General features: G+C 34.5%; 2 protein-coding genes and 1 long non-coding RNA gene across 5 annotated transcripts; 2 read left to right on the top strand and 1 right to left on the bottom strand.

Moving 5' to 3' along the window:
• The first annotated feature begins 262 nt into the window (after positions 1 to 262).
• LOC105256397 (cactin) lies at positions 263 to 2,905 on the top strand. The gene is made up of 6 exons (XM_011266256.3): positions 263 to 455; positions 540 to 1,387; positions 1,472 to 1,648; positions 1,738 to 1,936; positions 2,050 to 2,545; positions 2,697 to 2,905. Exons 1-6 carry the CDS (start codon positions 331 to 333, stop codon positions 2,883 to 2,885), a joined length of 2,034 nt encoding a protein of 677 aa, XP_011264558.1. The 5' UTR covers positions 263 to 330; the 3' UTR covers positions 2,886 to 2,905.
• Positions 2,906 to 3,076: 171 nt separating this feature from the next.
• Positions 3,077 to 11,990, top strand: LOC105256395. 3 transcript variants are annotated; one of them, XM_011266254.3, is made up of 9 exons: positions 3,077 to 3,787; positions 3,920 to 4,114; positions 4,803 to 5,409; positions 6,149 to 6,629; positions 8,158 to 8,274; positions 9,253 to 9,342; positions 9,441 to 9,665; positions 10,058 to 10,229; positions 11,443 to 11,990. In XM_011266254.3, exons 2-9 carry the CDS (start codon positions 4,033 to 4,035, stop codon positions 11,640 to 11,642), a joined length of 1,974 nt encoding a protein of 657 aa, XP_011264556.1. In that variant the 5' UTR covers positions 3,077 to 3,787; positions 3,920 to 4,032; the 3' UTR covers positions 11,643 to 11,990. The 3 variants fall into 3 exon arrangements, with proteins under 3 accessions (XP_011264556.1, XP_011264555.1, XP_011264557.1); XM_011266253.3 differs by having other exon boundaries at positions 3,883 to 4,114; XM_011266255.3 differs by having other exon boundaries at positions 3,080 to 4,114; positions 11,482 to 11,990.
• On the bottom strand, positions 6,484 to 12,471 carry LOC109610365. Its single transcript, XR_002192779.2, has 4 exons — positions 12,316 to 12,471; positions 11,327 to 11,623; positions 9,427 to 9,745; positions 6,484 to 6,661 (listed from the first exon to the last, which is right to left on the bottom strand). It is a non-coding gene; the product is annotated as an uncharacterized LOC109610365 (long non-coding RNA).
• Between the last annotated feature and the right edge of the window lie 881 nt (positions 12,472 to 13,352).

Here is a 13,352-nt window from a genome sequence, read left to right as displayed (position 1 = left end):
TATTTTATTATTATTATATTTCTATAATAATATTACTTAATTTAGAATAAGTAATTAATTAGAATAATTCTATGATAATTTTAATTATAGAATTATTCTAAATCTTAATTTAGAATAATTCTATAATAATATTATTATAGAAATATAATAGTAGTAGTATTATAAAATACATTGCGATTAACTACTTCAGTGATATCACATTCAATGCGCGTAGATTAAAAGATTGAACAGAAAATTGAATAGAATTGCACTTATGTGTACAAAAGTGTGCGTTATGTACACTTTTCGACTACTTTGTATATCTAGTGACTTTAATATGTCCGTAACCCGATGTGGCCGCTCTCAGATTTCTCTCTGTCTAGACACAGACGTTCAGGAAAATCCAGCGAAATGCGAAAAAAATCAAAGGACGATTCGCGTCGCGAATCGCGAAAGAAGCATAAAAGTCGAAAGAGGTAAGTTTCTTCCTCTAAAATTTTCAATTTTTTTCGAGGTTTTCTTGGTCTTTGATTTATGACAATGTGTATTGACATTTTCAGGGAATCATCTACATCATCGTCCGATTCGAATAAGCTTAGCAATAGCTCGTCAACAGATTCATCAAATCAATCGTCAGATTCAACAAAATTGTTAGAAAAGCTTCAAAAGCAGAGGCAGAAACAGATTACGGAGCGTAAGCGCCAGAAGGAGTTGATGAAAGCGACAGAAACGCCAGAGGAAAAGCGTCTACGTCGCCTGAAGAAAAAGGAAGCCAAGGAGCGCAGACGTAAAGAGAGAATGGGCTGGGACAATGATTATTTACATTACACCAATACAGATAATCCATTTGGAGATGGCAATATCCTCTCCTCTTTTGTATGGTCGAAAAAAATGGAAAAAGAGGGTTTGCTTGGTGTAGCTAGAGAGGAATTGGAGACTCGTAACAGGCACAAGCAGGAAGAGAATAAGAGAGAGTTGGAGAAGGTAAAGAAAAGGAGGCAAGAGAGAGAATTGGAGCGGCAACAGAGGGAAGAAGAAATGACTATGTTACAAAGAGGCAAGGAGGCTGCACAATTAGAGCAATGGGCTCGGCAGGAGGATCAATTTCACCTCGAGCAGGCTAGATTGAGATCCCGTATCAGAATTCAAGATGGTCGTGCGAAACCTATTGATCTTCTTGCAAAATACATCAGTGCAGAGGAGGAGGTTGATGCGGTAGAAATGCACGAACCATATACATATTTGCGAGGTCTGCAAGTGAAAGATCTGGAGGATCTCATAGAGGACATAAAGGTTTACAAGGAATTGGAGAGAGGCAAAAACTTAGATTATTGGAACGATATAACGGTGATTGTGGAAGATGAACTGCATAAGCTCAGAAAGCTGGAACGGACGGAATATGAAGTTGGTAAGAAGAGTGATTTTTTTTCATTTTTTTCTTGTTTATTCATGTTATTTTTATTTTTGCTATATCATATTTCTTTTTTTTCAGCTGTTGGTAGAAGAGAAGGAATTCATGAATCAGTCGCTAAAGACGTTACGACCATATTTAAGGGCAAAACTGCAACTCAATTGGAATCTTTACAATTGCAGATTCAGGCAAAAATTACGGGAAAGCCAGAAGGCGTCGATATCGGATACTGGGAAAGTCTATTGTCGCAATTGAAAGGTAATAGAGATATGATGAATAAATTAGAAATATATTAAAAAACTATAAATAATAATGCATGTTATTCACGCTAAGTATTAAACATATAGCTCATATGGCAAGGGCACGACTTAGAGATCGACATCAAGAAAACCTACGTAAAAAGCTGGAGGTTCTGATCGCCGAACAAGGTGTGGCTAGAGCGGAGAATGAAGCTGAAAACTCGCAAGCGCAGGAGAGCGAGCCTTTGATTAAGCAAGATGAGCCTTCCACGAGTACAGCAGTTGACAAAAATGAAAATAGTCAAGAGTAAGTATTTTCTCGCTCGCATCAATTCCAATGACTTTTTCATAATTTATTAAAATTTAATTTTATTTTCTTTTCGATGGTTATGAAATAAACTATTATGCCATATGTTGTAGTGATAATCAGGAAACTAATGCTGCCGACGATCTGTTATCCGAATCCTTCCGCGAGTATGAAGCGGGATGCTACTCGCCGAGTTATATACTTTACTCGCAACTCGAGCCGGGTACACTCATCACACAGGAGGACGAGGACAATCAACGATTGGAATACGCGAGACAACAGGTGCTTAGCACCGGCAGAAAGATTCAAAACGTATTGACGACCGAAGAGCAAGCGATGCATCGGGAGGCGCGCAAGGGTATGGGATCGGACGAAGCTCAGTTTAGCGTCGAGTCGTCGTTGGAGGCCCAGATTTATCTCTGGTCCGACAAGTATCGACCACGTAAACCGCGCTATTTCAATCGCGTACACACCGGTTTCGAATGGAACAAGTACAACCAGACGCATTATGACATGGATAATCCACCGCCCAAGATTGTCCAGGGATACAAGTTCAATATCTTTTATCCGGACCTCATCGATAAAAATACTACGCCAGAATACTTTTTGGTAAGATATATATTTGCTTTCTCTCTCTCTTTCTTTTAGATGTAAAATTATTTAAGTACTTAATTATTTAATTAAGTACTAAATTATTTAATAATTATTTAATTTGATCTATACGATTGGATGTTTAATTCTCGATGTTCAATTTTTTTAGACACCTTGTGCCGACAATAAGGACTTTGCTATCTTGCGATTTCACGCGGGCCCGCCTTACGAGGACATCGCGTTCAAGATTGTCAACCGGGAATGGGAATATTCGTACAAACGCGGATTCAGATGTCAGTTTCACAACAACATTTTTCAGCTGTGGTTTCACTTCAAGAGATACAGATACCGCCGTTAATGTAAAATATGTATCATTATTTAATATTCATAATTTTATGGATAAAAACTTGTATATATATTTTTATTATTATTAAAAACGTGCAGAGTTTTTAATATTGTATTTATATAAAAAAAATGAATATAGAGAAGAGATCTCTAAGCGATATAGAGGATGTTTTTTTGGAACCGGCTTTACGTTGTTTTATGGCAAAGCGCGCGGTTCTTCCGCGTTTTATCGTTCGCTCGCCAACGACTTCCGCACGATGACGAGACACACACACCCCAGCGTGGTGTATAGCCGTTTTAAACGCTCGTTGGATCGATTTTTCCTCTGCCACCTGTGTACTGTCACACAGTCGACCGCACACTCATACGTATAGGAAGGTAAAAGTCGAAGCTAATGGCAAGGTAAAGCGGAGCCTCGCAGTGCGCCGCGTAATTCGACGGAGAGGAGCTGCGCGTCGATGAAGAATTCAACTTCCGCTCTACGCTCACGCACAATTAAGGATGCACTGGACTTAGTGCGTGAATGATTCACGTGTTTATGTACGATTTGTAAAACAAAAAAAGAAGCCACATTTTTGCATTTATAACGCGAGTGTTAAGTTATTACTTCAGCGTCGTCATTAAATTAATTGCAATTAGTGGATTCTCGTATCATTCGATAATCAGTTTTACAGATTTTTATAATACGGGAACATGAGATTGTAATACTTATCGCTCGTGTTCATCGGGGTGGAAAAATACTACACGTTTATGACGTCAAGCCGTCGAGTACAACTCGGATTCTTTAGAGAAATGACACCCGTTTGAAAGTTGAAGAAGCGAAAGATCGCTCGAGCAGAATTTAGTGGGCGTCGGGAAATGTTTTCTTTTTATTAACGCGAAAGCTTTCCCCGAAACGCATGTCACTGATGTGAGGTAAATTGTAATATAAAACTTAATTTTTGAACGATGAAATTGAAGGGGAGCTTAATTGATAAATTTAATTCTCTAAGTGGTTTCATCTGTCACAGATCAATGTAATAGTTGTGTGTTGATGTAAATTAATAGGGAAGAAAATTTATTCTGATGGGAAATATGATAATGCTCGTCTGGCGACACGAGTAACGCGCGAATAACTTTGATAGCAATTTATAAGATCCGAAATCGATAAAATCGATAAAATGAAGTGGAAGAAAGGACCGTGCGAATTTTTGTCGGAGAAAACATTTCTCATAATAAAAGATGACTTGAAGATTTTGAAAGGTAATGTAATTTCAATCATGTATTTTATCGCGTACTTTATCGCAAACTTGTCGATATGCATATTAATGTAATCAATTATTGGAAAAATTAATTTACAAATTAACAAGACGATTGGCATATCTAATAAAAAATATTTCATATATAGAATGTTGTAAATAAAAACTTATAGGATATAAATCTTTTCGATTGAATGACAATAGATTGATAACAAAAAATATCATTTTTATGCAATATTTTATAAATGAATTCTTGAATATTTAAAATATTTTTCTTAATCTAACTCTCTGAGATCTCCAATTTTTTATGTTTATTCAACCATGTTAAGTTAACCCATTAAAAAAATTAATATCCATTTTTGAAACAAAATTTTATCATAATTGAAATAATTTTGTTAAAAGAAAAAACTTTATTTTAAAATAAATATATTACTTTCAATATTATTATCATATCTATCATATTTCTTCAATATTTTCAAGCTTGATATGTTTCCAAAGGTATTTAATTTCCAAATATTAAATTATTAACTATTTAATTCCAGTACTAATTTAATATTTTTAAGGAAAAAAAACAATAATATACATATATAAATTTTTTACAACAATTATGACTTCTCTAATGGATATTAACTAATGTACATTCGCGTGTAACGATATCGGCGCACGTTATCAACGATAGATCGTCTAAATAGGTGCGACCAAGAAAACGAACGGGGGGAGGATAACGCCGAGAAATGCGGCGAACACCGGCACCTGGCCGCCCAAGATGAAGCGCGCGAACGTGTCCCGCGCGGAGATGCCAGAGAGGCCGAAGACGGCGAATCTCTCGCGACCGAGCGTGCTGGACCCGACGCTCGTGGACAAGCTCGACATGTCTCTTCTTAGTAAGGAGCTCTTGTGCGACTCGATGACGCGATTCCATCAGTCGACTGCGATTCCATCGAACAATGTTGACAAGTCGATCAGCGGGGCGTCATCATCATCATCATCATCGTCATCGTTGTTACTGGTACCATCGTCGCCATCGGCGACACGACGACGCCGCCGAAGCGCCGCTGCTGTCGCTGCCACGACGACGACGACCACCACTTGGTCGTTCCGCGAAGACGCTCTTCCAGTAACGCGTCGCCAGCGACGGAGCTTCGAGCAGATTCGCGAGTCGCGGGTCGTCGCGTCGGATCGTCAAATGGAGGAGATCGATCGATTGCGATCGCCCACCGGAAGTCAAAAGATCACGTCGTCCACAGCCGCCGCGACGCAGAACTCCGATGTCAGGAAACTCGACGATAATAACAATAGGTTGGTGATCTGTGTGATTATGATTATTTATTAATAGGGCTGTTTACTTTTAGCAGAAATAGAAAATAGAATAATTTTTGTTGTGGAGGTAATGAGAAAATTTGTCAGAAGTTTCTATAATACATCATGTATCAACGAATTTAGTTTGCGCATTAAAAAAGAAAGATTTTCTAGATTTAAAAATTAATCTCTGCAAAATAAATTACAATTAAAGAAAAGAGATTATCAAATTGAAATAGATTAACATGATTGTTTCAATCGGATCGCTGATGCATGATAAGTAAAAGTGCTAAAAAATAAAATACGTGAATGACATTTCTGCGGTGATAAATTATTGCTATCATGCTAGCTATTGAAGTAATGGCTGTGTATATAAGCCGAAATAATATTTTACTTCTTTCTCTTATATTTTGGGGAGATGTCAAAAATAATAACACCTTCTTTGTATATTCCCCTTATATGCAAATTTCTCTTTCGAGTTTTCAAACTTCAAACTTTTTGTAAAAGATACATTAATAATGTAAATTAATTATTTAAAGAAAAGAAAAAACATGATAATAAATAAATAATAAATTCTAAAATTATCAAAAATCATCGAATATTTACATTTAATAATTATTAAAATTTGATAAATAATCGTGAATTTTATTCTTGATAATTACGATATCAATTTAAAAATCTTTCAATATATATCTGATTAAAAAATCGCAATATTTGATTATATAATATATACGATTAGGAACGGTACTCTCAAAGTGCTGTCTACGGTGAAGAAGAAGAAGAATTCGCGGGGCGGTTTGCCGAGCGACCTGGAAATATTCACCTCCGCCGCGTCGTCGGCGAGGAGCGCTCCGGAACCCTGCAAGACTTGCGGCCGTCCGGATCAGCCGGAGAGATTTCACAGTCATCCGAAGGGCAGTCAGACCAAGATCAAGGATCTCCCGACGTTGACGATGAAGCCGAAGCCCGCGGTGCCATCGGTGCCCAAGTCTATCCAGAAGCCGGTGGCGTTGAATTTCCGCAGCGATCGGAACAGAAACAAGCCGGACGAAGTCGAGACGAAGACGAACGCTTCTCAGGATCGTCCTTCCCAGGACTCAGGCCAGCAGGCTAGGTCGTCGTCCGCGATGAAACGGGGTCCCAAGACGGTCACGTGCTACATTTGCGGCCGGGAATTCGGCACCGCCAGTTTCCCCATTCACGAGCCCAAGTGTATGGAGGTAAATAGCTTCAATTGTTACACTTTGATATCCTAGATACAAAATAATTAATTATTATTAATATAATTAATAATAAATATTGACTGATTAATAATTTACGATGATTAATTATTATTAATTTATAATTACTGATAATTAATAATAATTATTGAACAAACTTAGAATACAATAATATGATAAAATTTTCAATAAATCTAGTTTAATTGAGAAGATAAGGAACTTTATATAAAATTTAATACATTGCGCGTGTATAATCAAAAGCGTTTATTTTTATCAATTAAAAATCCCTGTCCTATCTCTTTTATAAATAAATTAATAAAATTAATCATGTAGCTTAATTAAGCTCTTGAAACAGAGTTAAAGCGATTAATCGAGGAACAGCCGTAGATTAAATCCGAGTAAATTTCTCTTTATGTGTGACATCACGATTTCATCGCGGAAGCGACACAGAAGAGTTTATAATATAATAGCGCCTCAATAATGCGCGTATAATAAGTCAAGGCCCTTTTGCAAAATCGATGGCGCGACGCGTTGTACGGCATCAAGCTCGATATCTCACAGATGCAGATTCGTGCACGTGTAACTGATGTGTCGTATAGTTACAGGTACTATAACTCACTATAAACGATCGGTAATTGCGCATTGTCTTATACGAGGTGTTTCCGATCGATCGACTGATATAGTGACGTTAACCGCGATCTTTATCGCGTTCGCATCGGGATTCTCGTAATCGATCAACAAAATTCACATTTGCGTAGTCACCTCTAACTCGATAGATATATATTTTGCAATGACAGACATTAAGGAACATGCTGTACATAACGTCAACCGCAACAGCAATGCCAATGTGCTGCAATGTAAAATCGATACAACAGCTGCATGTCGCGCATAAATCGTGCAAAAAATTGTTCGAGACTTTTTATTAAAAGAAAGAATTTTTCCTTTTGCTCAAAAGAGTCTTTTAATAATAATTCAGTCGATTAATTTACTTATTTCTACATTGACTAATTTTTTTTTTATATTATTTCATTCAGATATATATGCATGTTATCGTAAATTTGAATAACTTAACTATTATAGTACCGGCAATGTATATATAATTACCAATGAAATTTTAGTAAATTTAATAAATTTTATACAATTTCATATATTTACATACATGTATAATTATGTAAAATAAGTATGTATAATTTTATAAATATAATTATATGTTATATATTTATATAGTAAAAAATTTATAATTATATTTGAAAAATATATATAAAAATATATATATAATCTTATAATATATTTATATAAAATTGCCGATAAAAATGATTATATTTTGATAAAAATCACATTAAATATTGTATTGGCAATAATATATAATTACTGGTAATAATATGTTTAATGCCAATTAATCATATTTCTAATAACATATGGGCATCAAATACTATTTAAATCACTTACTAAATAACTATTAGTTATTATGTACTTATTATGTATTATACTTTTGCTTTTTATTTAAATACGAATGTTTCTATTATAGAAATGGGATCGTGAGAATAATTCGCTACCTCCGTCTCAAAGACGACCCAGGCCGCAAAGACCTGTAGTCGGCGTCGAACACAGCGATTGGAACGCAGCCGCATGGGAACAGAGCCAGGTAGTTAACTCTTTCCAATTAGCATTGCAGCGTCAATAGGACATTACGAGGCAATTATCTTTACGTGAGAAGCGCATCATGCCGTTTCCGCCTGAACGAACGTCGGTGTCCGCGCTTCATTAATCTTGTCGAACGACGACGCAATTATCGTTGACCGATGATGCAAGAAATTTGTAGGATATGTAATCGGAGATTCAGAAGCGCTTACACAAACATATATCTCATTGTAAGTTAAAATGGACCAGGAAGAAATCGCTTCTATGAAAGTGGAGAATATGAAATTAAAAATTAATATTGAAATTTTGAAATATATTCAGCTCACTTTTTGTGTCTAGAATTGAGTTATAAATCATAATAAAAAAATATATGTATTGATGTATGAAGATTTCGTGTCGTTTCGAGTGCGTAATTCTAACGTGGAATATTAAAGATTGCTCTTTAACATCTCATATGCATATAACTCGTACGAGCGCATATTAAATGAGAACCGCCCTCCTCAAGTAGATTTTGACGATTAATAAACATTTACGTAAGAAACCAGAATTCTGCATATGCTAAATGATAGATTGCTAGGTTTCAAAATTTGCAAATCCAACTAATTGTAAGTATTACAGGTTAACAAAAGAAATTTGCTTTTTTTTAATAAATGATTGTTCTTAAGTTATTTCATAATTATTAATTGAATCATCAGTATTTCTATTAATATATGAAATAATTTATAAATAATAATCTATTTCTTTACATAAAATGTGATATATATGTAAATTAAATTTGATTTTTCCGCGATTTCTATAAATAATCAACAATATAGAAATTTTGATTCTTCTACTATCGCTCGACTAAAAATGTCATATTTAATAAAATACATTATATGATTTTTATGAAAAAAATTTAAAAAAGCGCGAGAACTTTGACACCTTTTTAAACATTATTTTGAAAAAGATGATCAAAGATACAAAATTCTGTATTTTCTTTCAGGAGCAATTAATTCCTTGTGCAAAATGCGGAAGGACATTTTTGCCGGAACGATTACCAATTCACGAGAGAAGCTGTAAAGCTGCTCCAAAGGTATTAAACTTTTAATTGAGAATATATATATATATATATATATATATATTCTCACTTATTTTCATATTTTACTTTTTTCCATACCTCGTTTTTTTTAGAACGAACGAGTAGCCACAGCGAATAGACGTAGTGTTGTGCCACCAACTGTTCCTTGTCGGGTTTGTGGGCGAAATTTTGGCACCAGAAGCATCAAGATTCATGAGCCTCAGTGTAGTAGACGATGGCAGATGCAAAACGATTCGGCGAGCGAGCAGAAAGATCAGTTGACTCTCTATAGACAAAAATCGACCAGAAAGCAGGAAAATTCACCGTCGATGTATCCGGTGAGTCCTTACAGAAGAAAAAAGCATGTGCGCACTTGAGTTTCCGTAGTCAGTCTCTTGCTATTGTACAATCTTTTAATCTGCGAATAAAGTTTTCTTAATCAATCAATCTTAATCAATCAATCTTAATCAATCAATCTTAATCAATTTTTAATAATTCAATAATTCTAATATTTAAAACAATTTATTTCTGTGTAGCACTCTATGTAAATGATTTTGTCTGTTATTTGCGAAATAAAATATTCTTATCTTACGCAATGTGTTGTATACGATAAAACAGAACTTGCTACTACAATCTCAATAAAAGATAACGTGCAAGTAACAATCTTCGGATAAGACATTGAGCAGAAGATGAGAAGAGAAAAAGAAGAAGATAAACCGTTTTATTTTAGGATGTATCGCAAAAGAGGACTGTCACGTGTTACATTTGTGGTAGAGATTTCGGGTCCTCCAGTATCGCCATTCACGAACCGCAATGTCTGAAGAAATGGCATGCCGAGAATGACAAACTGTCACCAGCCCGCAGAAGAAAGGAGCCGCAAAAACCTGAAGTCATATACATACGTAAGTCAATATTCTCGTTTCGATAATATTGTCACGCATACATGTAAATATAATATGCAAATAAAACATTGCAAAAAATCAGAAGAACATGCATACACTTAAAGTACATACATTTAAAAGAAAAGTCGATATTTGAGTAAGAAATACGATGATTTAATATAAAATGATTTAATATAAAATGATTTAATATAAAAAATATATTTTATATATATTCTAGAGAAATGAAGTGTATTTTAACAGCCCTTTCTATTTAAACATGAATGAAAATTTTAAGCTTTTATTAAAGAAAAAAGTATACTAATTGTTTGATAAAAGTTAAATTAAATATTTTAACACGTAGAGAAAAAGTATGTTTTTAAAACATATATATGAAATAAATTTCTTTCATTATACAATTGGAACGAATAAATACTTCAAAGGGTGATAAATAGCACTTGAAATTGATTTCTTCGAAGTTCATAAGTATTTCTTACATTTGCCCTTTCGCATACATTTATTTTTTACCTTGAGATTCATTCTGTTCGCTGTCAGGGTCAAAAATAGTACGTTCAAGCACTTATAGTGAATCAATCGGTTACCGAAGCAATTACGCGCGCATATATGATATATGAATCTGTAATGTTCCTTTATGCATCGCCGTGGAATGGAAGTGGGTGTAATCCTGATTTATTATACACGCACCACAGATTATTCTCGGTTAAAAGTGCCGCTACAACGAATCGATAATTCGTGACAGAAAAATGACGGAAAAAAAATTTCGTTGTTCTTTCGCCTCTTATCCTTATTTCCATACAAGTGCATAAAACTTAATTAAACCCGAGACAAGAATCTTAAAATCCTAGATTCGTGATGCAAGTATAGGACTTGCCGTGGCTTTCAAAAATTTTAATTTTCTAAAGAATTTGCATTTCCGTTGTGCTTTTAATTTCCATACAAGTATACAAAAAATAATTAATTGATCCAATGGTAATTAATTCATATAAATGTATAAAAAATAAAAAAATAATTCCCAGACAAGAATCTTCAAATCCGAGAATCGCAATGCAAGATGGGATTTGCAGCGACTTTCAAAAGTGGGAATTTTCCAAAAAATTTACCTTGACGTTAATTTGTTGCGAAATTCGATTTATCGCAATCAAACAGATCAGTTAGCATTATTCGTCGATTTATCTTCGAGTATCTTCTTTTTAAGATTTTTCCTGCACTTTTCAAGGTTCGATACAATTGGCAATGACGACTTCACTGTTCGCAGAGGATTCCTGCACGGGAAATGTGGTGGTTGATCAGGCGGCAACGGCGGAGGCCAATTGGATGACGCATCTGAGCCAGCTGGTGCCGTGTAAGCGTTGTGGAAGAACCTTTAATCCGGACCGCGTGAACATTCACGAGAATAGCTGTAAAGGGAATCGTTGAGAGTCCATTACACTACGATTTGCTCCTTACTTAATTTTAGAATTTTTCGATTCCACGGGTGAACGTAGATCTAACTGTGAACAAGCGATAGAATATTTAACAAATCGCTACATCCTTTTTTTTTAGAAGTGACTTTCATCTTATTATTTTTTAGAAGTGACTTTCATCTCTCTTTGTTTTTATACGAAGACTAAATATTACAATACTAGTTCGCAACTTTTGTAATAGTAGAGTGTTTATATGGATTTGCTTGCAGTTCTACTTAACTTACTTTTATTTAGGTTTGCATTACATAATTCGGGTTAACGATTCCTCTTGTTTTCTCGTTTAAAAGTGAGTAAATGCAGTCTCCAAAAAACTCAAACGTATGCAACACTTGACGTGCACTTTGCGTGAACACGAATGTCATTAGATACTGTCAATATGTGTTGGAATTACGCATGTAACGCACGTTATAATCCTTAGATAAAAGTTAATTAACTACTAATGTATATACATACAAGATGTCTCAGAATTTTACTCCAGTTCGTGAATTTTTCTGTCAATTGATATTATCTTGGCAGAAATATTTTTGATCGGGCGATTAATTTACACAACACAGAATGGCCTTGTAACTTTGAGTCGAATAAAAAAATTTTATAAAATAAAATTTATTCAAAAAAGAAGAACTTACGAAATAATATTTTCTCGGCAGAAATCACTTCAATTCGCCAAAACGATAGTCGCAACTGCTTGTGTGGAACATGTTCTTTTTATTATGAGAATGTATTAAAAAATTCTGTATTCTTCTTTTTTTAAATCTACGTCGATTATAATCCGACTCTATATTCTTCAAGCATTTTTACTGTTCATAGATGGCAGTAAGTCCAACAATTTTTGAACTGCGTTCCGAAACTCTACTCGATTAACCCTGTGGAATGCAACGCAATGCAAGCAGTGCATGCATTTAGTATAATATCGCTCATTGGTCGCTTAACGAGTGGCTGCTCATGATTGGCTCTTAGCTCTTAGATTTTGGATAGATCTGAAAATATACACAAATCATCAGCGAATATTTTTGTAAACAGTTATTATACCCTAAGGTTTCTCCCTGATTATACTAAATGTACTCGATGCAAGATAGAAAATTATGGAAGATTCCAATTGCGTCTAAAATTTAACAATAAGAAAATTTATTGTTCAAGAATGAAAATGTATGGAATTTACATTTTCAATTGAATATAAATTCAAACATCAAATTCAAACCATATGTCAGACACATTAAACTGGGGATGAAGCTTAAAGAATAAATCGAGTATTTTCGAGAAAAGAGATTAGATTGATGAAAATTCTTGACTCATAATTGATTGATTTTTTTTAATCACTTTTGAGATTATGTCTCCATTTTGAAGCCAATAATAGAGCTAATCTCTTATCATCGCTGTCACGTCATATGATAAGTGTTATTGACAAATTTTTGGAAAAAATACGAGAGATACGATTAAATTCCAAACATCACTTGATACGTGTTGTCTTCTGTGTAAAAGAAAATGATACGCCCTTTGCTCAATTCGCATTTTTCGCAAGTGGACGAATAAAATAAAGAACAAAATTATAAGCAACGATTAATTAAATACCATTAGGCCGACATTACATTTGTCATACGATAAATTTTTCAAGAATAATAATCAACTGCAGAATAGAAATTCTAGTTTCTAGATACCTTCTATT

Source organism: Camponotus floridanus, unplaced genomic scaffold, assembly GCF_003227725.1.
Source record: "Camponotus floridanus strain SB8 unplaced genomic scaffold, Cflo_v7.5 scaffold2, whole genome shotgun sequence".
Classification (NCBI taxonomy): Eukaryota; Metazoa; Arthropoda; class Insecta; order Hymenoptera; family Formicidae; genus Camponotus; species Camponotus floridanus.
This window is presented reverse-complemented; position numbering and strand designations above follow the sequence as displayed.